Here is a 26,420-nt window from a genome sequence, read left to right as displayed (position 1 = left end):
AGGCGCTGACAGATATTGTCCCGCTTAGGGGTGGGTACCAATGGGGGTGTTTGTTTTGGCACCGATCGTATCAGCCAAACTACCTCTCGGTAATGTTGTAATTTTCAATGCCAACAAATTTATTGACTTAAAAAAAACAAGCTCCAATGTAAGTTAAGTAATGTCCACTTTATATAAATGCGCTCGCTTGATGCTAATATACACTGGCTTTGCTATTGACACGTTACTGACTAGCATTAGCGATTTTACCTTTTTGATTTCAACACCTTCAAACTACAACTAAGATGCATGTTGCCATCAAACAGCTGTTGTGTAATTAGTACATTACTTACAGTATTAACACTTTGTAGGGCGCAACGACTGAAATGACCAACACACCATAAACTATACACTACTGCCATTTAATGTCTTGGACTTGCAACTGCAATTGCAACGTAGCGGTATAATAGCAAATGATGCTCAGAAATGTGATAATGAAACAAGATTACAATTGAACAGCAGTTATCATAATCGGCTTATTTTTTAATGTTGCAATAGAAAAATGGGATTTTATTTTTTTAAATAATATTTATTTATGCTTACAAAAGTACCGTAAACTGGTACCATTGAGTACCGGTATTGATTCAAATGTGAACGGTACCCATCCCTAGTCCCGATATAACTTTTTGTTTTACTTTCGCTACAATATCAATACTAGTGCCTGGAGTATTGGCCGATAGCTATATTAATCCAATAAGATATTACCACGAATCATAGTACATACTTTAATTTTTTTGTAGTATGGAATGTTAGAGAAGGTTTGATTAAGTATAATTACTCAGAGAACAAGCGGTCACAATAAATGTATTTGATGACGCAGTAAGTTGAATGATGCGGACACGTTTGTCACTGGATACTTTCTAATACGCGTCTGCCTTGATGACTTTGTATGTGTAAGTAATATGCAACTATAATTATTTGATAATATTTATATTGACAAATGTGCTGTTTTGCACCGCAATATTGTTCAATGATTATTCCGTATTCCGGGGGTGGTATAGCTCGGTTGGTAGAGTGGCCGTGCCAGCAACTTGAGGGTTTCAGGTTCAATCCCCGCTTCCGCCATCCTAGTCACTGCCGTTGTGTCCTAGGGCAAGTCACTTTACCCACCTGCTCCCAGTGCCACCCACACTGGTTTAAATGTAACTTAAATATTGTGTTAGACTATGTAAAAGCGCGTTGAGTCACTAGAGAAAAGCGCTATACAAATATAATTCACTTCACTTCCGTATGTTTAGCTTGTGTCTTACTCTGTGGCTGCTCGCTCCTAGGAGCTGATAGCCTAGCATGTTTACCTTTTGTAAATGACTTAACTTGCCATCTTTTGAGCGGTTTTATCTGTTGAAATCCGTCCTGTAAGTCATATTTTTTTTACCACAGCATATCCACAGCCGCAGCGTGCTGGAGTGCGCCTACAGGACCCACCTGATTGCTGGTGTGGGCTTCTATCAGCACCTTCTGCTCTACATACAGTCCCACTATCAGCTGGAGCTGCAGAACTGCATCGACTGGACCCACGTCACCGACCCGCTCATAGGTCAGTGAGCACACGAGTAGAACATAACATTTTGTCTTGCCTGGGACAAGGGTTGTACGGTATACCGGTACTAATAAAGTACCGCGATACTAATTAATTGAGACCGGTACTATACTACCTTTTGAAATGTACCGGTACCGTTCTTTCATCTGAGAGCTGAGGCGCATGATGTTGAGTGTGCCTAAACGCACATACAAAGGGCATACAAGCATAACATCATGGTGGGGAAGAATGGCAAAAAACAGCAATTTTACTGGTTAATAACGAGGGTGCATGAAGCGTAATATGGAGGTATTTGGGCTTCAAAACTAACAATAAAGGTGACACTTTAAACAGAGGGCCGCCGCAATGCAGGTGTTTTACATCTGTCCTGCTTGTCGGCTCCCAGACTGTGGTCGAAGAGCGCAGGAGGAGACGTTCCCTCCAGGGCCGATGTTTTGTCGGGTGTAACACCCTTCACCTTACCCGTAAAGCTCCGCTCTTTAGTCGGAATGACGAGGCCGTTGATTGCTTATTTGCATGTCTCATGACTAGAGGTGGGGCAAATCGATTTTTAGATGCATTGCAATTCAAGACATAGGTGATTATAATATCGATTAGAAAACGTCAATAATCGATTTATGTTTTGTAAATAAAGTAATGCAGACAGTTCTAAAATTTGGCTGACTACAGCGAGCCACCTCAGCGAAGCCACCTCACCAGCTTCTTTATTTTAGGGCAGTTATGTTCCAGTTTTGCATACATTTTATATAGGAATTAATATAACTGTTTATTATTACAAATGCACTGTTTTATAAAGTTGCAAGTGATAAACGCGTATTTAGTGAAACGAAAAGAAATGTAAAACTGCATCAATATCTATAGATTAAAGATGCATCAATAATAAATTTTTCATCGAATCTTAGTTCCTGAATCGTAATCAAATCGTGAGGTGGCCAAAGATTCCCACCCCTGCTCATGACACATTATCTCTATGTAATATTGGCTGCATTTCTGATAGTTGTTTGTGTGCCGTGTTGTTCTAGACCACAACAAACATTACCATTTTTTTCCAGACCACAGCAAACGTTGCCGCGTTGTTCCAGACCACAGCAAACGTTACCCAGCTTGCAAAGATTGTAATGAATCCATTAGAAGACACGTCTACCTTTGGCCTCTCTAAGCCAGTCATTTCCAGGAGTTATCTCACCCACTGAGAAGTTTTACTAATATTTTCCAATGTTGTAAAAATGTGTAGAATAAATATTATTTTTCAACATTTCTGTCAAGGAAGATTTGTGTCAGCCTGTGACACATGACCTCATTTTGATAGTATTCTAATATAGACTTCATGTGTTGCCTTCATTATAACACTTATATAAGGCTTTTAATTTTTTGTGGCTCCAAACAGATTGCTTTGGTCCAAGATGGCTCTTTCAACATTTTGGATTTCCGACCGCTGTTCTAGGTGAATCAATAACTCTTTTTTTTTTTTGTTCCCTGCAGGCCGGAAGAAGGCGGTGTCGGCCTCCCCCAAGGAGATGGAATGGGCGCAGATGGCCTGTCATCGCTGCCTCGTCTACCTCGGAGATCTCGGTAGGTACTAAATCAACAAATTAATCATCAAAACTCGTGTTTTCGGCTCTCAATGCGCTGCTGTCGTCTCCAGCTCGCTACCAAAATGAGCTTGCTGGGGTGGAGGCGGAGCATCTGGCCGAGAGGTTCTACCATCAGGCGCTGTCTGTCATGCCGCACGTGGGTGAGTGACTAGCCCACACCAACTGGCGTACTCGATTTTCAGGTGATATTGAAGCCTCTCCTCTGCAGGGATGCCTTTCAACCAGCTGGGAACTCTTGCAGGAAGCAAGTTCTACAATGTTGAAGCCACCTATTATTATCTACGCTGGTGAGTAATGCTTAGCAGGGTCTCCTGTCCTTAAAGGCCTACTGAAACCCACTACTACCGACCACGCAGTCTGATAGTTTATATATCAATGATGAAATCTTAACATTGCAACACATACCAATACGGCCGCGTTAACTTATAAAGTGCAATTTTAAATTTCCCGGGAAATATCCGGCTGAAAAACGTCTCGGTATGATGACGTTTGCGCGTGACTTCACGGATTGTGCGGAAGTATTGGGACACCATTGTGTCCCAATACTTCCCAATACAGCAACACAACCAGGAGGACTTTGAGTTGGATAGCAGACGCGCTACCGTGAGTACGCAGCTTTCGTTCAAACATTTGATCGCTTGCCCGTCCGTGCGTGCCGCTATGTGCATGTCACATACGTAACTTTGGGGAAATATATGTGCTGTATGAACTTTGCGGAAGTGAAAGGTACTTTGGGCTGTGGGATTGAGTGTGTTGTGCGGGTGTTTGAGTTGTATTGGCGGGTTATATGGACGGGGGGGGAGGTGTTTGTTATGCGCGATTAATTTGTGGCATATTAAATATAAGCCTGGTTGTGTTGTGGCTAATAGAGTATATATATGTCTTGTGTTTATTTACTGTTTTAGTCATTCCCAGCTGAATATCAGGTCCCACCTGCCTCTCACAGCATCTTCTCTATCTGAATCACTTCCACTGCCCTCTAATCCTTTACTTTCACTTTCCTCATCCACGAATCTTTCATCCTCGTTCAAATTAATGGGGTAATCGTCGCTTTCTCGGTCCGAATCGCTCACGCTGCTGGCGTCCATGATTGAAAACAATGTGCAGATGTGAGGAGCTCTTCAACCTGTGACGTCACGCTACTTCCGGTACAGGCAAGGCTTTTTTTATCAGCGACCAAAAGTTGCAAACTTTATCGTCAATGTTCTCTACTAAATCCTTTCAGCAAAAATATGGCAATATCGCGAAATTATCAAGTATGACACATAGAATGGATCTGCTATCCCCGTTTAAATAAGAAAAACTAATTTCAGTAGGCCTTTAAAGGTCTATTATTTAAATTGTGAATATGTCTAAGAATGTCCCACAGTAGTTTTTCGAAAGTGTGTTGTCCAAAATCAAGCCTTGATGCTGGAATGTAACACTTTAAAAAGTGATTTTTAGTTAACCACTACTGTGTCTGCAGCTTTAAAGTAGCAGTAGAGTGTAAAAAACAAGTTGACTTTATATGCTAATTTGTGTTTCATTGTATCCATTAAACCATATCCAATCGTATTTACAATCTGCAAAGTATGTGAAAATACCGTCTAAACATCACAAAATGCCACAAATGCAGTCGGCCATTTTGAATATTCCGCTTCGAACATCTTCTGTAATTCCCTTGGATTCTACTTCACTGTCGTAATGCTTCTGCATTCTGACAATATTATTAGATCAGTCATACTGGATTAGATCAGTCATACTGGAAATACGCAAAAATATGAATGAGATTTATCATTCACAATTCTTATGTAAATCTTGTCCATTAAAAAATAGCCCTTTCCTCATGAGCAAGCATTTGAGTGGAGCAAACAAATGAGGGAGATGATATAATTTTCTCATATTTAGTGCTCATCAATGGACTCTAGGGACATATTACTAATAGAACACCACCAAACGCCACTATTGCATAATAGAGGACCTATTAGTCCCACATTTTGACAGACATGTCACCTTTTACCTTCTAGTATCCAATCAGAGACCCCCTTCGAAGGCGCCTATGGCAACCTGAAGCGCCTCTTTGACAAAGCGGCCAAGATGTACCACCAAGTGAAGAAGCAGGAAATGAAGAAGCTGTCGCCGTCTCGACAGAGGTGAGGAATGCCACTCGGTATGTGTCAGGAATCTTTCCAGGGCACGGAAAAAACCTCAGACGCTTGTGTAAGGGGAAAGGGTGTGTTTATATGTTTAGTACTTTGTATTATAAATATTATGTATGGTTATGGTATTGTAAACATGCATACAGTTACAGTGTGGTGCATCTCATATTTACAGTTTCAATTTTCGAGACAGAAGCATAGCTTTATGTAGAGCCGAAAATTCCAGAAGCTTCCACTTGGGCTGGGCAATACAGCTGGAAACTGTATCACGATAAAGGTGTTTTATATCAGTCGATAGCGACAATTATTGATATATTTATGACCTATGGAAAATAAGGACCATTTTTGAGAGAACTATTTTTACGGCTGCATAACATTTAATTTGGTCTGTTATTCTTATATAAGTATGAAAAGGAATGTATGTATTTCAATATTATTGGACCAAATTATTAATATTTCAGTGTAGCACATTTTTTGTTATATTTTGTCATTTATCCTGTTGTTTCTGTATACCCAAATAAGGAACGGACAAAGGTTGAAAGTAAAGAGCACCTCAAGACTACAATCTGTTTAAGAAATACATATATATCTCTATCTATCCATCTATCTTTCTTAGGGTTTCCCACTAAATACACGGTGGTGGGGGTGTGGTCAATATGATAGCATCATATATATTTGACATAATTTTGATTTGCAATGTTGCATCCATTTTCTTTCAAATGGCTAAACAAATGTTTTATGTATATTTAAAAACAAATATTAGTGTTATTAATAATATTAATATTAAAAATATTTTCTTATGTCATCAGAATCAGAATCACAATCAGCTTTAACAAAAGGAATTTGACTTGGTAGATTGTGCTCTCTTTGTTCAATCCAGTTTCAATTGTTGCTTATTGTAAAAGGTAACACAGGCTACACTTTATTCTGCCCTCCCTGAATGTTGCAATTTAGTTTGCCAAATATGTAAACAGTCCTTTGAATTACAGTTGAAAAGAATAACTTTGGGTGCTTTGTTGATATTATTCACAATGAATTCTCCTTAAAACTAACCACCCTAAAGATTTTTTGGAGTATAAATATTTGGGTTTTGGTACCGACCGTTTGGAGTAGATCTGACCAATGTAAGTCTATGAGCACAAACTGATGAAGCCTCCTCGGATGAGCGGCGAAACGTCTTCCAAGACAAACCAAGCAGTCCAGTTGCAAACGATTGAACGCCCTGAGATGAATGAGAACCTTCATAGGTGGTACACACTAAGTAAAGTACATTATTTATACGCATGAAGTGCACATACATGTAGAAATCACGTTAGATTAATAATATCATTTGGAATAAACTGAAAAAAGCAATACAATTATGCAGGATGAAGGTTGAGCTGTAATGCCGCTAGCTTAATGCTAACGTACAAGAGACTAGCTCAATGAGAGGCTTACTCAAATTAGCATGGCCAATTGCAGGCACATATATTGTTTATAAACAGTCCTTCACACATTCATATCTGTGGACAATTTATAGTCTCCAGTATTGCTAAAATACATATTTTTAGAATGTGGGAGGAAATTGGAGTGCCCGAAAAAAAACCACACACCCACGGAGACAAATGCACACTCCACAACGCGATGTACAAACAGAGTTTCGAAGACGCGCATGGTGTAGAGTTAGACGTTATTATCTGTAGTAATGGCAAAAGATTTAGGATACTTTACACTGGCTTGAACAAGTTCTAGTTCTTAGTCCTATACCAATACAATCAGAAAAAAATCACAAACAGCAAGAAAAGATGCCTTCTATAGTCGTTAGTAATTGATGTGACCTCCCATTACACTTGAGCAATGGCAGAGAGCTGCTTCCCCTAAAACTAAATGGAATGGAACCCTACTTAATGTTGTGTCCTATTTACTTTACTACGCCAAAATGAGTGGCTGTAAAAAAGATCATTAAAGCAACAGTAAACAAAAGCTGCTGGTGTCCTATGGAGCGCATTGTATATGAATGTAACCATGCCTTCCCTGTTCTCCTACAGGTCCAGAGACATCAAGCGCCTCCTAGTGAGCTTCATGTACCTGCAGAGTCTGCTGCAGCCCAAGAACAGGTGAGCTGGGGGTGTGTGTGTTCATAGTCGGGACAAGTGGATTATGAGCCAATAAACTTTGTAAAGCGCACTGAAAAACCTGTTACGTTTCCATGGTCGCACATTTTCTAATCCCGTCACCCTCATGTGTCAAGCCTGATGGAGGCGGAGCTGACCTCGCTGTGCCAATCGGTGCTGGAGGACTTCAACCTTGTGCTTTTCTACCTGCCAACGGTGCCAGCTCACACCTCCCACCCCCTCAGCGAGGAGGAGGAAGAGCAGCACGCCGAGGGCCCCTGCGCTGTTCTGCCAGACACGCTTGTTTTCAAGATGGTGGTCACGTGCCTGATGGTGGTGCACAGCCTGAAGAGAGGAGGTGGGACCAACTGGACAGCGATCAACTTTGCGTGTGGTAGATATTGTAGATATAAACAAAATTGTGTGTCTTATGTTTTTTGCATAGGGTCAAAGCAGTACAGCGCGTCCATTGCCTTTACACTAGCGCTGTTCTCCCATCTGGTCAACCACGTGAACATCCGACTGCAGGCTGAATTGGAGGAAGGGGAGAGCCAGGTGCCTCCGCTAAACACCGACGCCACAGGTGACATCCCAGTACTGTGTAGGAACAAGTGAACATGTTCATGCGTCGCCCCTACATAGACTTTGCAAAATGGGTGTAACTGGTGTCGTGGTGCATACCTGACTAATGATTGTAACAAACATGCTCTGTGCTCGTCAAACATGTCTGTCTGAGGGCGCACTCACATGAGGTCACTGCTACCGTGTGCGGGCCCACTTAGATGGGATGTTTAGAAGGCGCTAACGTTCCAGTGTGTTAAAGAGCGATTTACCGTGCCTCCGTCCGGCTTTCAGCACAAAAGAAACACACACACTCTAGCTTTGGGTGTTGTCAGCTTATGATAACGGTTTGGCAGAGTTTAGCTACTGACATTAGCCATCATTGGATGTACCGTATTTTCCGGACTCTAGAGCGCACTGGTATATAAGCCGCACCCACTAAATAAAAAAAATTGTATATTATTCCATGTATTAGCCGCACAACTGCAGATATATACGTTGTGAAATGAGTTATTTACACATAAAAATTCTGTAAATGTTTATTTATATTATTGTTTCCATTGTTTTGATGATCAATTACAATTTATTATTATAGTATAGTTATTTGATTTGATTTTTCAGTATCAAATAATTTAAATCTTCGGTTGTTTATATAAGGATTTAATTTTATATATATATATTTTTTTTTTCTTTTTATTTTTTTAAATTTAAAAATAAGGATTACATTTTTTAATTTATGCACTTTAAATATTTTCTGTTGCATATTAAAAAAATAATGTTAATAGTTATTTGTTGTAAGTTTATCTATATTTCTTATTGTGTTTTCTTTAATGATAATAAAAACACAATGTTTTGCTGAAGTGTACTTAGAACAATATAAATAGTAATCACGATAAATATAATTATTTATTCATCTGAAAACACAAGTATATATTGTTCCACCAAAACTCAACTTTAGATAAAATTTAAAAGAACAACGTATATAAATTAATAACAAATAAAGAAGTAAAATAATAGAACAATAAATTGAAAGTTGAAAAAGTAATATATATAAATCAGTTTACTTTTTTTTATTTTTTATTCTATTTACTTTTTACGCAAACATTACAACCATAGAGTATGCTTTTTGTGTCGTAAATATTTAATAAAATGCAAAAATCCTCACATTTGTTTGGATAATTTTGACCCATATTTTAAGTCAAAGCATAATAATTGTGTTTTAAAAAGTGTTTTAAGCACATTACGCTTGCGTTAGGTCCTTTTTTGAAACCTTTATTTTGTTAGCGCAGTCAGACTGGATGTTGCACACAGCGCTGTTATTTTGAAAGGGGGAAGTGTGCCGCTGTTCTGAGCTTGACAAGTAAGACGAAGACTTAAAAAAGAAAAAAAAAGAGGGAGCCTCTCAAGTTGCGACTTTTGTCCTGTTTGTACATTAATCTTACACCCATGATTCCGTTAACAACAATACAAGCAGATGAGATGTGTTGCGGGTGTATGGATTGTTCTTGCTAGCTTTAGCTTCCGAGTTTCAAGTGGCTGTCTCCATATCGTTTAGTTCAGGACGTGTTTCGGGGATGAATGAGCGTTCCCGGACACATTATTTTCCCAAACAAATGTTCCTTCTCCTCATAATGACAGCATTTCTCTCACATTTGTTATATTCTGCTTTTAACAGCGGACTCTGTTGTATTGGCCAATGCTGTGATTCCGTCCGTGGTTACGTTAACACGGAAATGCTTTACTTTTTTGTTGATTTTAGTGAGTAATGATTGTGCATACTGTCAAATAAAAAGTATCAACCATGGTGAGATCCCAAACTGATAGTAGACATGCTCTTTTATCACTCATTACTTATCCCTTTCACCGTTACAAGCTCAGGAACCCTTTGAGTATAATATTTTTATGATCGTAAGAAGCATAGATTGCCCTACAACCTTGCACAAAATACATATAATCCGAACGATTCCAAATAAGACAAATGATAAATAGCTGTAGAAGGGATGGTACAAGCACAAGAGTCTGAGTGAGTACACCCTTCATCTCTTTGCAGTCCCTTTTTTCAAATCCAACTTTATTTATATGGCACTTTTCATACACAGGCAAGTGGCAAACACAAAGTGCTGTACAAACAAAATAGAAGAAAAGAAGAAAACACTTACACACACACACACACACACACACAGAAATATTGACAATAAAGCAAAATCAAAAACGAGGCATAGCACTGAGGATTTGAGGAAAAACGGCACCTTTGGGGCGTCCACACTGGAGAATAACTCAAATTAACGCCATCTAAAAATGTTTATAAAAAATATGATACAATTTATGTAAAAAATTAAATATAAATAATACATTAATAAATTATTAAAACATAACATTGAGAGAATAATAGTAGTAATATTAGTAATTAAGATAGAAAACACATTAAATAATTTTGTTCATTCATTTAATTTATTTTAGGCAATGACACAGAAAAAGTACAAGGTAGACAACATATGATAATATCAATTCATATAATGCAAAAGGGAATGTACAATATGTAAACGTGACGATCCAGTTTTGCATGAAAGGGAGTGGGAAGAAGATAACTCGTTTAATCCCACTCCCAGTTCTCCATTCAGTGATTAATGCATTGAGTTTCTCTGTTACGTTGTTCAAGGATTATAATACAAATGTTATATCATGGTGGCATTACCACAGGTAATTATTACACTGTAACAATAATTTGTAGCAACAATGTAAGAAGAATGAACATTACTAACAATGGTAATAGACAATATATTAATGATGGGAAGGAAACTTTGAGCACATGCTAACACTATGAGACAGAGTACAACAGCAATTCATATTAAAGACCCTCATCTTTATATTTTAACCAGACCCAATGTTTGTATAACAGTTTAAATCGATTAATAGTTTGGCATTACTTATGAAAATAAACAATAATTTAACATGATCAAGAAAAAGCCTGATTTAAAAAGGTGTGTCTCAAGCCTTTTTATTTTTAATTTTATAAATCCAACCACGATGATAAATTTGAACTTTCCCTGTACTGAGAAATGGAGCATGCTGCGTTTTTTTTTTTAAATTACCCAATTCAGCGAGTGATCCTTTTTTCCACCTCTAGATGACCTGGAGACGAGGGAGGCTTTGCCTGCTGATGGGTCTGAAGAGAGGCCTCTGCAGAACGGATCCCTGGAGCGAGAGGATGAGGAAGAGCAGAACGAAGTCGGTGCCAAGAAGAACAGCGGCGTGGAAGACGAGGAAAAACAGAAGCAGAAGAAGAAGTACACCCGCCTCTCTCGGCTACGCAGGCGCCGCTGTGGCCGCAAAGACCACCGAGGGGAGGAAGACGAGAGCGACCTGAGCGAAGGCTTTGAGAGCGAAGACGACGATGAAGAAGAGGAGGAGGCAGCGACGACGAGAGACTGCGCCGCTTCAGCCGGTCGCCCACCGCCCGGCGTGCCGCCCGAGCAGTCTACGCTCCGTAAAGAGGTGAAGAACAACCCGCTGGGCGAGGAGGGCTGCTGGGGGAGTGGCTCAGAGGAGGAGGAAGAAGGCGGGACGGCTTTCGACGTGGAGACCGACTCGGACATGAACAGCCAGGAGTCCCGCTCGGACCTGGAGGACATTGACGACTCGGAGAACTGCGACAACCACGAGGTCCAAGCCCCAGAGCACCAGGACGAAGAAGAAAACGAAGAGCAACCCAAGGAGGAGGGCGGGGACAGGAGCGTCGACACACCCCCCACCACCAACGGGCCCCCGGTGGCGAACGAGGCCAGCATCAGCAGCAACCTTCAGGCCATGTCCTCTCAGCTCTTCCAAGCAAAGCGCTGCTTCCGCCTGGCGCCCACCTTCAGCAACAAGCTCCTCAGGCCTCAAGCTGCTTCCGGTGCTCCTGCCTCCGCCAACCACTCCACCCCTCCACCCCAGGAGACCCCACCCACTGCCATGGACTCCACCTGCGATGACAACCAGAGTGCCCCCAATGGAACAAATGAAAATGGTAATGTTGCTCCTTTTTAGAAGTATTTTAGAAGCATTCCAACTACGGGATTGAATTTCCTCTGTCAGACGTGGACTCGGACGCAGAAGGCAGCCAGCACAGTGTGCAATCTGTGCACAGTGAGAAGACGCTGCTGGAGAAGCTGGAGATCCTGACCAATCAGGGCTTAATCCAGGTGGTGAAGGTCTTCATCGACTGGCTCAGAACCAACACCGACATCATCCTCATGTGTGCACAGGTGAGGGCACGCCAGTCTGTGTTCCCCCCACCAACCAACCCTTACCCTCGTCGAGTGCAGCTGTCAAGAAATAATCTTTGCTCTCTGCAGAGTTCTCAGAGCCTCTGGAACCGACTGTCTGTGCTCCTCAACCTGCTTCCAGATGGCAACAGGATGCTGGAGGCCGGTGAGTTGCTGCCTGTCTGCACTATGCGTTAGCTTCGCCACTTCACATACCCTGCTGACGTGTACTTCTCAGAGGTCGACCTCGACCCGGACGTGACGGAGCTGCTCAACGAGTGCGAGCGGCCAGCTTTGGTTCAGACTCTGCTGCTGCCCGAGGACGTGGCGCTGCGACACTTGCCTGCTCTCGGAGTTGCTCATTGCCACCTCGACTTTGCTCGCCACAGCACCTCCCTCAGCCCGTTACAGGAGGTGCACACATGTCGATACCAAACACACACACACGCATCCGTTGTTTCTGTCACCAGTGCTCAGCAGACTGTAATACAACTGTGTTCCTCGAGAGGCGCTAGTGAGTCATGAGCAACTTTTTCCAGTAAATGTTTGTATTTTTGTCCTGTTTAGCAACTAAGGCAAATCATATTGTTGATGTAGATGCGCAAATCATACAGAGGGGGAAATTGCAGGTACAAGAGGGGAATAAGACAGAGAGACAAAAACATCAGCAAATACGATATGTACAAATATGATACAAAAAATTATAGCAAAGAGCCAGTTAGTGAAATAAATATTAATAACACAGAAATGACAATGAACATCATTGCACTACAAATGGAGGAATACAAACATCAAAGGAAATAGCACTATTGATAATGAATAATAATAATTACCTGTATTATCAACAATACAATAGTTTATAATGCAACAATACATATATGTAATGATAACTAGAATTGCAAAAGAAAGCAGATAAATGGAGGGGAAGAAAGAAACAAACTGTGTTAACCTTGTAGATTGTTATAGTAAAAAATAGGTTAAGCTTCATCAGTGTGCTGTGTTCTACCCAGTTTCCCCATGGGGAAACAATGTTAATATATGTTTGATGAAACGTGATTATATGCACAAGTGTATGTATAAATGTTTTTAATCAAAGGCCAAAATGTTCAGTGGATACTTACTGTATTTCTCATAATTTGTTAGATTTAATTTTTCAGGAATTTCAGTGTATGTTACAGGATTCGAAAAGGCTTAAAGATGACATTCATTTGTTGCATCAATTTAATAGATTGCCGTGTTTAACATGTAGTCTCATATGAAAAACTGTTGTCAAAATTAGGGATGTCTTGATACGATAGCAATATTGGAGCTCTGAGTATTGGCCGATATGATAGTAGGAATCAAACATACTTTCATTATTTATCTACATCAACAATATGATTTGCCTGAGTGGCTGGACAGGACAAATTTTTTAAAAAATAATAATAATAATTAGATACATTTTATTTTTGTTGTTTTATTTTTAATATAATTATTATTTTTAAAAGATAAAAAATATTTTAATTTCTGTATAAATATTTTTTTAGATTTCTTTAAAAAAAAATTTAAACGATTAACAATCGTTACAAATAAGAATCGCGATTCAATCGAAAATCTATATTTTTTGGACACCCCTTGTAATTATGTCTGGAATGGACTTATACTATCTTTGTTTTTTCGCAAGAAAGATAGAGAGATATAACTTTATTAATTGTTTGGGAAAGGTCCCTCAGGGAAATTCAAATTCTAGCAGCAGGTAGCAGCACACGTACAGTAAAAGCACTCGTATACAAAGATTGCTAAAATGAACACCTTATGTAAAAACATAGATAAAATAGAGCAACAAATAATGTAAACGGCAAAAACTCATGTTATGTAAACTTTGTAAAGATGCCCAAGATGCTCATGAAAGAAAATGACAAGTTATGTAAAGATATACTATACACCACGGGTGCCCATTAGGTCGATCCTGGAGGGGGGTGTTGGTCAATAGCCAGACATTTAAAAAATAGACCTAAAAACGTCACTTGATTGACATTCCAGCACCCAAGGATCTTCTGAGATGACTGCTGGCTGCAGCTATATGCATTTCTATATATACAGGGTTTATAAGGATAGAACACCTGACGGTCACAATGATCTATTTAATTAAGCTAATGACGCAGTAAGTTGAATGATGCAGACACGTGTGATACTGGATACCTTCTAATACGCTTCTGCCTTGGAGACTACGTGTAAGTAATATGCAAATATAAATATTTGATACTTGTTTATATTGACAAATCTGCTGTTCAATGATTATGTATGTCTAGCTTGTGTGCTATTATGTGCTTAGCTGCTGTGTAGCTGCTCGCTCCTAGTAGCCTCTCGCCTAGCATGTTTACCTTTTTGTAAATGACTTTAGTAAAATAGAAGAAAAGGTGTGCCTATTGGAGAACATTTAAATGTTAACTGGCTGTACAAGTAAACACGCTGCAGGACTGCTTGTATCGCACACGATATCACACACACAAGTAAACACACTACAGGACTACTTTTATCGCACATTATATCACACACAAGTAAACACGCTGCAGGACTGCTTGTGTCGCACATGATATCACACACAAGTCAACACGCTGCAGGTTTGCTTGTATCGCACATTATATTACACACAAGTAAACATGCTGCAGGACTGCGTGTATCGCACATGATATCACACACAAGTCAACATGCTGCAAGACTGCTTGTATCGCACATATCACACACAAGCAAACACGCTGCCAGGACTAGTTGTATCGGACATGATATCACACACAAGTCAACTCACTGCTCGGACTGCTTGTTTCTCACATGACATCACACACAAGTAAACACTCTGCAGGACGGCTTGTATCAAACGTAATATCACACACAAGTAAACCACGTTTGTAGGACTGCTTGTATTGCACATGATATTACACACAAGTAAATACACAGGACTGCTTGTATCATACACGATATCACACACAAGTAAACATGCTGCAGGACTGCTTGTATCTCACATGATATCACACACACAAGTAAACATGCTGCAGGACTGCTTGAATCGCACATGATATCACACGTTAGTCAACCCACTGCAGGACTGTTTGTATCTCACATGATATCACGCACAAGTAAACACTGCAAGATGGCTTGTATCAAATGTGATATCACACACAAACACGCTGCAGGACTGCTTGTATCGCACATGATATCACACACAAGGAAACACTGTAGGACTGCTTGTATCGCACATGATATCACACACAAGTAAACACGCTGCATGGCTGCTTGTATCGTACATGACATCACACACAAGTAAACACACTGCAGGTTTGCTTGTATCGCACATGATATCACACATTTTACATGCAAAACGATACTTATTTTTTTGTTGATCTCAAGCGGCCCTTTCCATAAAATTCTGCTCTCTCTCTCTCTCTCTCCTACGCAGTGTATTGTGCGAGTGTGTTGCATTCGCAGTTTTGGCCACTTCCTCACCAGTCTCCAGGGCAACGTGCTGCACTTCAACCCGGAGGCAGGCATCTTCACCAGTGTCAGCCAGTCGCAGCCCGACAATCTGGTGCAGCAGGCGAAGGCCCAGTTCCGAATGGTGAGCGACGCTTTCTCAATAAACACGTTGGTTCTATTTAAGCTTTCTGCTTGTCAAATATCCAGGCGGAGGAGGAGGCTCGCAGAAATCGACTGATGCGGGACATGGCCCAGCTTCGACTCCAGGTGTGGACATAACGGCACTTTTTAAAATGCAGTTCAGGACATGGATGGACTGCTTTCCTCCTTGCAGTTGGAGGTGTCGCAGCTAGAGGGAAGTCTTCAGCAACCCAAGGCCCAGTCGTCCATTTCTCCCTACCTGGTGCCCGATACGGCCGCTCTGTGCCAGAATCTTAGCATCATCCGGCATTTGGCGGGCAGCGGCTGCTTCATCATCATCATCCCAAGAACAGGTCAGCACGCTGATTTGGATCCACTTGAGTCCTGATATGCTTAGTATGTCCTCATGTCGCAGTGATTGATGGACTCGACCGACTCAAGAAGGAGAACGCCGGCGCGCGGGACAGCATCCGCTTTTTGGAGTCTGAGTTCCGCAAAGGCAACCGGTACACGATGAATACAGTTTGTTTATTTTCTTCTCTGACATGTGACACCGACACCGAGTTTTTGTTACCGTACAGGTACATCCGCTGCCAGAAGGAGTCCGGTCGAAGTTTTGAACGGGATAAGCTGAAACGCCAGGACATCGATGCCTGGTATGTATCATGCTATCATACGGAGCATCTCCAACCATAAAATGAAGAATGAGGAGTCAAGCATATATCAAAAAGAGGACAATAAAATGGTACACCACTTCAAAGAACAGCTCTGTATTCAGCGGAACCTTCATTTACAAACTTAATTGGTTCTTGAACATGGTTGGTAAATAGAAAAGTTTGTATAGTGAAGCAGAGTTCCCCATAAGAAACAATGTAAATATGAATAATGGCTTCCAGCCTCAACAAAAGTCCATATTCTCGTGAAGGTTTGTACACTTGGAACACAATATAAAGTGATATACAGTGCTGTATATCGATCAAACATAATGGAGCAACGTAATAAAAAAAGCTCATAAACAGAAGTCCCTATGGGGCCCTCTCACAACTAAAATCACAAAAATCCTACAACCATATTGCTACAATAATAAACTTTTAACAAGTAAAATGCACACACATTAACAATGGCAGAGAACTGTCGTGAAAGGAGCAGACAGTGGGAGGGAAAGGGAATAAGGAGGGGGACAGGGGATAAACGTGTCTGCGTGTTTGCTTTGGAAGAGCGAGGGGCCATTCTGGAGAAAATTAACCAACCCTAGCAGGAAATGAACACCTAGATTAGTAAGAGCCGAGAAAGAGGATTATACAAAAGCAACATGGGTAACCTGTTCTTGCCATGTGCAGGCGGACAAAGAGGAGGGTAGATAGATCCATAAATCGATTCTGTTGATACCAAGGGCAGTAGCAGTATATGATCGATACTAGTGATTAGCATGATATTTGTATTTTTTATTAGTAAAAAAATTCAGAGAATACCGTATTTTCCGGACAATAGAGCGCATAAGCCGCACACACTAAATTAAAAAAAATATGTTTCTCCATATATTAGCTGCACCGAACTATAAGCCACAGATAAGGGACAAGCGGTAGAAAATGGATAGATGGATATACATTGTCAAATGAGTTATTTACACAGATAATATTTCATAAATGTTTAGTTACATACCTTATTTGTTTTCAAACGGTGTCTGTAACACTGCAGTAAAACGACTGATCAAACAAAACAGAAGTCATCGTTATGGACCCACTAGCTGCGCAAGCTATTTATCCAATCAGCTAAACAGACTCAACGCCACGGTGACGTTTCGGTGAATTTACTGAGGAATTTGTGAAACTGAAACAATACAAAATAATGTAATTGTAAATTAATAATACTAACACAGACACTGGTAAACGTGTTAGCATATTAGCCGATGCTAACGACGCTAGCTTGATTGCATTACGATAGCAAGTACAAATATGCATGAAAACACTCCTACATACATCACACATAGGACAGTTTAGTAAGCAAGAACTGTTTTAGTTATATTGTAAAACTTACAAACGTTGCTTGGAGTGATAAATGAAGAATCCATACGAGTAGAAACGCTATGGACAACTAGAAGGCGGAACAGCACTTCTACTTCCGGTTCAAAGCTCTTAAAAGGAGCACTGCAGCACCTGCGCTGAGCAAACTTGTCCAAAATATGGCGACGTAGCACAAACAATAATACACCTCTTCAGTGTCTTTGCTTGTTTTTTTAAACTATTTACTTTATTCGCCGTCAACGAAGAAAAATCCTTCAATAAACCGCACCGTTTTATAAGCCGCAGGGTTCAAAGTTTAGGAAAACAGAAACAGTTTGTAGTCTTGAATCCCTTTAACCAAGTTTTATTTTGAAAAAACCACAAACACATTCAAAATGTATATATGTACCCCAAGTACAAAGTTGAATGTGCATATGAAAGCAACACGAGCGGTATAAACAAATTGATATGGCAGAAAAAAAATAATACTATAAATAAATGTGAAAATTTCGCAAGATGACATTCTTTTGACATAAGATGTAAATGCACTTTTTGTCCATATACCGTATTTTTCGGAGTATAAGTCGCTCCGGAGTATAAGTTGCACCGGCCGAAAATGCATTATAAAGAAGGGAAAAACATATATAAGTCGCACTGGAGTTTTTTGGGGAAATTTATTTGATAAAACCCAACACCAAGAATAGACATTTGAAAGGCAATTTAAAATAAATAAAGATTAGTGAACAACAGGCTGAATAAGTGTACGTATATGACGCATAAATAACCAACTGAGAACGTGCCTGGTATGTTAACGTAACATATTATGGTAAGAGTCATTCAAATAACTATAACATATAGAACATGCTATACGTTTACCAAACAATCTGTCACTCCTAATCGCTAAATCCCATGAAATCTTATACGTCTAGTCTCTTACGTGAATGAGCTAAATAATATTATTTGTTATTTTAGGGCAGTGTGTTAATAATTTCACACATAAGTCGCTCCTGAGTATAAACTATGAAAAAAAACTGCGACTTATAGTCCGAAAAATACTGTAGATAAAAATAGTGTTCATATATGAGGTCAAGTCTTACACATAGACTGCATGATTAGGGCCAAAATAGTCATTAAGATTATTTTTATCAATATTGAAATCACGATTATTAATCATGATTATTCATAATATTTGGTAAAACAGTTTTGGGGTGTGAACGCCATCATGTAATTTGTAATATCTAATGAAAATGATTTAGATTTTAGATCTATTTAAAGACAAATATTTGCGTTTTTGTTCATTAATAGTATCAGTGTGTCAGCTTTTTTATTACATGATGCCTTTATCTCTTTTACATTTTCATAGAGAGGTATTTTTTAAGTTACATTTACACATACTAATGTGTGTACACGTAGATGCTGTATCTGGACACATCCATTGAGAGTTCGAGCAGAAATCTGTCGTATAAGAATTAATTATACACCATGTTATTGGAACACTAACAATGTTAGCAGTTAATTAAAGGACAGGTGAGCATCCCAGTCAACAAAGTACAGACTTTATAAACGAGTTGTGGCAACGTTCACGACACATCGCCTGCTGCATGGTGACTCTGTCCCAGCAACTGACGGAAGGACGCTAGGAGCACGTTCAAAATGAAACTGCAACATCAAATATTTTGCATTGCGCTTTTAATCGCACATTGAGACTCCACGGAAGTAGAAGCTCCGGAGTATACGTCGCACTGGCCGAAAATGCATAATAAAGAAGGAAAAAAACATATATACGTCGCACTCGAGTATATGTCGCATTTTTGGGGGAAATTTATTTGATAAAACCCAACACCAAGAATAGACATTTGAAAGGCAATTTAAGATAAATAAAGAATAGTGAACAACAGGCTGAATAAGTGTACGTTATATGACGCATAAATAACCAACTGAGAATGTGCCTGGTATGTTAACGTAACATATTATGGTAAGAGTCATTTAAATAACTATAACATATAGAACATGCTATACATTTACCAAACAATCTGTCACTCCTAATCGCTAAATCCGATCAGGAAATTTTTATAAGTTACCGCCAATGTTGGCGGTAACTTATGCCATAGCCATTTTAATAGCTACGGCAGTAGCATATAGCAGTTAGCATCCCATTCCCCTCCCCCGTCGAATTCTTATTGGTTGACGTGTGTATGACGATTGCTGACGTGTGTGTGACGATTGCGGACATTTGCTTCGTCTCTTCCGTGAATTCGATAAATAATATTATTTGATATTTTACGGTAATGTGTTATTAATTTCGCACATAAGTCGCTCCGGAGTATATGTCGCCTAACTATTCCAAAAAAACTGCGACTTATAATCCGAAAAATACCAATGTAATTTGAAAACACCCTCGATTTGATTGATGCCTTTGGCATTCGTTTTGTTCTTGACCACGCCCCTATCTGTTGGGTTCCTCTTTTGGCCACCAGGCACATGTACAAGATGGTGGACAGCTGCCGTCAACTGACCGTCTCCCAGAGCAACGGAGACGACGACACGGCCGGCATGGTGATGCTCCTCACTGGCCATCAAGTGGATGAGCTTTGCAGTCGCTCCGCAGCAATGAAGGTCAGATATAGATATATAGATTTAAGATTTACATTTAGATTTAGACTTCAACCTCACCATCCACTGGTCCAGTTTGTGTCTTCAAAAGTGGGACCAAATCACTTGTTTTTTTAGCACCCTGCTGGACCACTGGACCTTAAAGGGGAACTGCACTTTTGGGGAAGTTTGCCTATCATTAACAATCCTTATGTAACTCAAGAGCACATATGTTTTTATTAGTTTTATGCATTCTAAATTGTAAAATATGGGTAGTAAAATGTGGCTAACAATGCAGCTAATGAGAGTACCGGTACTCTATTGCGCCCATAAAACTGTCTAAAAAAAAAAAAATTCAAAAAGTGCCAACAATACCCCATTTATATGTTGTGACCTGAATATTAACCAAGTATTAGAGATATAGTTAATATAAGCGCTAACGCAGACTATTTTAGCAGCGAACTAGTTTATGTTGCTAAATTTACATTTTGAGCTGTTGCATGGCCTCTGAGTTGGTGAAAGTTAATTCTGGATTATAAATCATGCCTTTCACTTGGATAGTGGAAGGCTGTGGACATAAACCCACAAGTTGGTCAACTTTGACATCCAACTTAGACCCGTAGATGGTGAAAAAGATGCAACTTTTATGCTTTTTTTTTTTTTAAATTTGCGTGAAGGTTATGTTTATTTCTTCATGTAAAGGGGAAGATGTAAATGTGCCATCAGTCTTTATCTCAGTGAGAGCAGACATTGTACAGTAAGTGATTGTTTTTAAATGTTTGTATATCTTGTTTAGCAATACTGCTACATGATGGTTAGTGTTTCACTAAAGCTGCATCTGTTTAGCACACAGCTTCTAAAACTTGTAGATCATCCTCCTTATATTCAGGATCAAAAATGGAAGTTTCTGGATCATCATGTTTCCTAAACTAGTCTTTGTTGTCTCTCATCAAGCCTGCCATGATTAGTAGTATTGTTGTTGAAGGAAAAATCGAAAGTTGTAATACGCCGCCGTGTGCTTAAAATGATCAAAATATGTAAATATTACATGTTCTTATGAATGTTACTACATTACATATATACTTACAGCATGTATATAAAACATTGATGGATGTTTTTGTATGTTTTTAGAACGCTTTATAAAAAACTTCCAATTAGCTCCATTCTGAGCTGACTCTTGCTAGTGTTTATTCACAATTTAGAATGCATAAAAAAGGAAAAACATGTGGTGTTGTCTTATATAAGGATTGTGAATGATCTGCAAAACAACAATTGAGCTGTTTGGCCACAATACCCAGCAATATGTTTGGAGGAGAAAAGGTGAGGCCTTTAATCCCAGGAACACCACCCCTACCATCAAGCATGGTGGTGGTAGTATTATGCTGTGGGCCTGTTTTGCTGCCAATGGAACTGATGCTTTACAGAGAGTAAATTGGACAATGAAAAATGAGGATTATCTCCAAATTCTTCAGGACAACCTAAAATCATCAGCCCGGAGGTTGGGTCTTGGGCGCAGTTGGGTGTTCCAACAGGACAATGACCCCAAACACACGTCAAAAGTGGTAAAGGAATGGCTAAATCAGGCTAGAATTAAGGTTTTAGAATGGCCTTCCAAAAGTCCTGACATAAACGTGTGGACAATGCTGAAGAAACAAGTCCACGTCAGAAAACCAACAAATTTAGCTGAAGTGCACCAATTTTGTCAAGAGGAGTGGTCAAAAATTCAACCAGAAGCTTGTGGATGGCTACAAAAAGCGCCTTATTGCGGTGAAACTTGCCAAGGGACATGTAACCAAATATTAACATTGCTGTATGTATACTTTTGACCCAGCAGATTTGGTCACATTTTCAATAGACCCATAATAAATTTGTAAAAGAACCAAACTTCATGAATGTTTTTTGTGACCAACAAGTATGTGCTCCAATCACTCTATCACAAAAAAATAAGAGTTGTAGAAATTATTGGAAATTCAAGACAGCCATGACATTATGTTCTTTACAAGTGTATGTAAACTTTTAACCACGACTGTATGTGTATTTGTGTGTACGTTACATCCCTAATAGAAAGGTGGGCTTTGTTCTCAGACCTTCCTGTTAAACGCCGTTTTTGTCGTCCTCTCAGTCAGCCGTCCAGGCAGCGGGCTCGGCGGGCATGGAGCTGAAGAACATCGTGGAGTTCTACCGACAGTGGAAGGAAATCGGCTGAGGTGCAAAAAGGGAGGGCGGCTGTCGGCGCTGCGAACATCTGATGGATCACAACAATCGCTCTTTCTCTCTCTTTCTCTCTCTCCCTCTTTCTCTCTCTCTCTCTCCCCCTCTCTCTCGCTCTGTGTGTACCTGCGTCTCCAACGGCAAACCGAACAAGTCAACGTGAAGGTGGATGGATGGAAAGAGTTCAGGCTCGGAGAGTCGGTGGAGGACAAAAAAAAAAAAGAAACAGTAGCGTTAAAGAGCCCGACCCCCTAGTGGTCGGGGTGAGAACGGCATCGGAGGGGGGTGGGGAGGCGAAGCAAAGCGGGTGACGCTATGGTTCCATCCCGAGCAGGCACGCAGAGTACATGCTAGCAGAAGATTCCTGATGCGGAGAGACGCTCAAACACTCTCATTCATTTAGGTGTCTTCTCCTTCACCTTTTTTTTCTGACAAAGTCTAGCCGGGCGAGCTTGACGACGACGTTTCCGAGGGAGACACCCTGAAGCCCCCCCACAAACCCACAGGCTGTGGTCCGCACCAGAAGGCCTCCAGGAAGTGTTATAACGAGAGGTACACTCTCCTCTCTCTTGGAACTGTTTGCGGTCGTTCTCATGTCCTGCGCTGTACAACGACGACTTCATAAGAGCTTTTAATCCGGGTTTTATTTTTCTACCCAAAGCACGGTGTTCGTTTAGTTTGGTCCGCTCCGTTGTGCAAGAATGTGTGAGGGGAAACGTTGAACAGTGCCATGGGTTTATCAAGGTGTCACGCCTACAAGAGGACTGTGGACCTCTTTGTCACCTAGCTGTACATCACGGTCTCCATAGTAACTGTCCCATCTTGCGCAGTGCAAAATCAAACAAATTAGCAAACGTGTGTGGCCATGCAGTGAACAATTAAAGAATCATTCGAAGAATTCAACTGTCTTTTTTTCCAATTCATACAGTGCTTTTCCCCCATTTTCTTATGTTACAGCCTCATTCCAAAATGGAACCCATTCATTTTTGTCCTCACAATTCTACACATTATAATGATGTAAAAAAAAAATGTTTGTCCATCCATCCATCCATCTTCTTCCGCTTATCCAAGGTCGGGTCGCGGGGGCAGCAGCCTAAGCAGGGAAACCCAGACTTCCCTCTCCCCAGCCACTTCGTCCAGCTCTTCCCGGGGGATCCCGAGGCGTTCCCAGGCCAGCCGGGAGACATAGTCTTCCCAACGTGTCCTGGGTCTTCCCCGTGGCCTCCTACCGGTCAGACGTGCCCTAAACACCTCCCTAGGGAGACGTTCGGGTGGCATCCTGACCAGATGCCTGAACCACCTCATCTGGCTCCTCTCGATGTGGAGAAGCAGCGGCTTTACTTTGAGCTCCCCCCGGATGGCAGAGCTTCTCACCCTATCTCTAAGGGAGAGCCCCGCCACCCGCCGGAGGAAACTCATTTCCGCCGCTTGTACCCGTGATCTTGTCCTTTCGGTCATAACCCAAAGCTCATGACCATAGGTGAGGATGGGAACGTAGATCGACCGGTAAATTGAGGGGAAAAAAAATAAAAAATTTGTAAATTTATTAAAAATAAAAAAACGGAGAAATCACGTGTACATACTCATACGTAGCCTTTGCCATGAAGCTTAAAAAGTGATACCATTTTGAGGACAAAAATTATTTAATTAAATTTTGGAACAAGGCTGTAACATAACAAAATCTGGAAAAAAAAGAAGTGCTGTGAATACTTTCCGGGTGTCACTGTATATATGTTTGACCTTTTCCTCTGCATACCTTTCTGCTTTAAAGGCCCACTACTACCGACCACGCAGTCTGATAGTTTATATATCAATGATGAAATCTTAACATTGCAACACATGCCAATACGGCCGGGTTAATTTATAAAGTGCAGTTTTAAATTTCCCGGGAAACTTCCGCCTGAAAAGGTCTAGGTATGATGACGTTTGCGCGTAACGTCAAGGGTTGAAGGAGACATTTTGGAATAGCACGGTCGCCAGCTTAAATCGTCTGTTTTCATCGCTAAATTCCACAGTATTATGGACATCTGTGTTGGTGAATCTTTTGCAATTTGTTCAATTAACAATAGAGACGGCAAAGAAGAAAGCTGTAGGTGGGATCGGTGTATTAGCGGCTGGCTACAGCAACACAACCAGGAGGGCTTTGAGTTGGATAGCAGACGCGCTACCGTGAGTACAGCTTTGGCTTCCAAACATTTGATCGCTTGCCCGTACGTGCGTGGCGCTATGTGCATGTCACGTACGTAACTTTGGGGAAATATATGTTTCTTGCCGACTCTGATGATGGCCGGGGTGTCGTCGAAAGCTACAACGCCCGCCGCCGCTGTCCTCACCTTGACTTTCTCCGTCTCCGGGCCGCCGACCGCATCGATGATCGGGTGAAGTCCTTCGTCGCGCCGTCGATCGCTGGAACGCAGGTGAGCACGGGTGGTGATGAGCAGATGAGAGCGGTACAGCATTAACCGTGTAGTTACAGGTACAGGGTTTGGTAGTATTGTTGATATTCTGTCTATCCTTCCAGTCAGGGGCTTATTTCGTCTGTTTCTAAATGCAGTTAAGCACGATGCTATCACGTTAGCTCCGTAGCTAAAGTGCTTCGCCGATGTATTGTCGTGGAGATAAAAGTCACTGTGAATGTCCATTTCGCGTTCTCGACTCTCATTTTCAAGAGGATATAGTATCCGAGGTGGTTTGAAATACAAATCCGTGATCCACAATAGAAAAAGGAGAGAGTGTGGAATCCAATGAGCCCTTGTACCTAAGTTACGGTCAGAGCAAAAAAAGATACGTCCTGCACTGCACTCTAACCCTTCTTTCATCCTGGCTCAAATTAATGGGGTAATCGTCGCTTTCTTGGTCCAAATCGCTCACGCTGCTGGTGTAAACAATGTGCAAATGTGAGGCGACCTTCAACCTTTGACGTCACGCTACTTCCGGTACAGGCAAGGCTTTTTTATCGTCGATGTTCTCTACTAAATCCTTTCAGCAAAAATATGGCAATATCGCGAAATGATCAAGTATGACACATAGAATGGATCTGCTATCCCCGTTTAAATAAGAAAATTTCATTTCAGTAGGCCTTTAAAGAGGACTTATTATGCAAAAGGTACTTTTTTGTACCTGTTTGTACTTGCCTTTGTGTATTTGGGGTCTGCATAAATCCCCAAAATGTGAAATCAAAGCATGGAAGCGTGGCAGAGATATTTATAAAACAATCTTGCCATACTTCCCCCAAACAAGCCGTTTGGAGTTTGCCTGACTTGTGACATTTTTACAATTGGTGATGTCGGCGGATGATCCACATGTGGCAGGGCTGTCCGAAGTGCGGCTCGCAGCTAATTTTTTAACGGGATTCTAAAAATACTATTACAAAAAAGAACAAAGTAGTGGAATAAAAGAGCAACCAGGTGAAATGTAACAGAAGAAGTTACATTTGTGTTGTTAACAAAACACACAAATCTACCATGCAGGCTATTTTTTTCTTAAACTGTCATTTTTTTAAAAAAAATAATGAATCAAAATCAGTGTTATGAATTTTTTACATATTTAAGGCTGCAATTACATCATAAAATATTCCACTTTTAAAAATATTTTTGGGGAAAATATTGCATATTTCGTGTTTGCTATAAAAAAAACTTTTTTCAATGACAAAAAAGGCCAGGAAATACAATAAAAAAAATAATACAAACTTATAATTGACATATCTGAAGTTGATCTGGAGATGTTAATTGTTTCCCCTTTTATGAGTGGGCTAAGAATTTTAGTGGGATTTTTTTAAACTGTCATTGCTCAAAAAATAATAATAAA

General features: G+C 40.5%; 1 protein-coding gene across 1 annotated transcript in view; it reads left to right on the top strand.

Annotated features, from left to right (window-relative positions):
• smg5 (SMG5 nonsense mediated mRNA decay factor) overlaps window positions 1–23,529 on the top strand; it is a 37,983-nt gene extending 14,454 nt beyond the window's left edge. The window contains exons 4-22 of the mRNA XM_062029196.1: window positions 1,420–1,576; window positions 3,062–3,151; window positions 3,225–3,314; window positions 3,383–3,461; window positions 5,181–5,306; window positions 7,340–7,408; window positions 7,543–7,763; window positions 7,851–7,988; window positions 11,094–11,975; window positions 12,044–12,213; window positions 12,304–12,379; window positions 12,452–12,627; window positions 15,650–15,808; window positions 15,874–15,933; window positions 16,001–16,160; window positions 16,223–16,313; window positions 16,389–16,463; window positions 20,288–20,426; window positions 22,525–23,529. Coding sequence (XP_061885180.1) covers window positions 1,420–1,576; window positions 3,062–3,151; window positions 3,225–3,314; window positions 3,383–3,461; window positions 5,181–5,306; window positions 7,340–7,408; window positions 7,543–7,763; window positions 7,851–7,988; window positions 11,094–11,975; window positions 12,044–12,213; window positions 12,304–12,379; window positions 12,452–12,627; window positions 15,650–15,808; window positions 15,874–15,933; window positions 16,001–16,160; window positions 16,223–16,313; window positions 16,389–16,463; window positions 20,288–20,426; window positions 22,525–22,608 — 3,042 coding nt within the window. The 3' untranslated portion in view covers window positions 22,609–23,529. The remainder of the gene's footprint in view (window positions 1–1,419; window positions 1,577–3,061; window positions 3,152–3,224; window positions 3,315–3,382; window positions 3,462–5,180; window positions 5,307–7,339; window positions 7,409–7,542; window positions 7,764–7,850; window positions 7,989–11,093; window positions 11,976–12,043; window positions 12,214–12,303; window positions 12,380–12,451; window positions 12,628–15,649; window positions 15,809–15,873; window positions 15,934–16,000; window positions 16,161–16,222; window positions 16,314–16,388; window positions 16,464–20,287; window positions 20,427–22,524) is intronic.
• The last annotated feature ends 2,891 nt before the right edge of the window (window positions 23,530–26,420 follow it).

The sequence above is a fragment of the Entelurus aequoreus genome, linkage group LG20 (assembly GCF_033978785.1).
Source record: "Entelurus aequoreus isolate RoL-2023_Sb linkage group LG20, RoL_Eaeq_v1.1, whole genome shotgun sequence".
In the NCBI taxonomy this organism is placed as follows: Eukaryota; Metazoa; Chordata; class Actinopteri; order Syngnathiformes; family Syngnathidae; genus Entelurus; species Entelurus aequoreus.
This window is presented reverse-complemented; position numbering and strand designations above follow the sequence as displayed.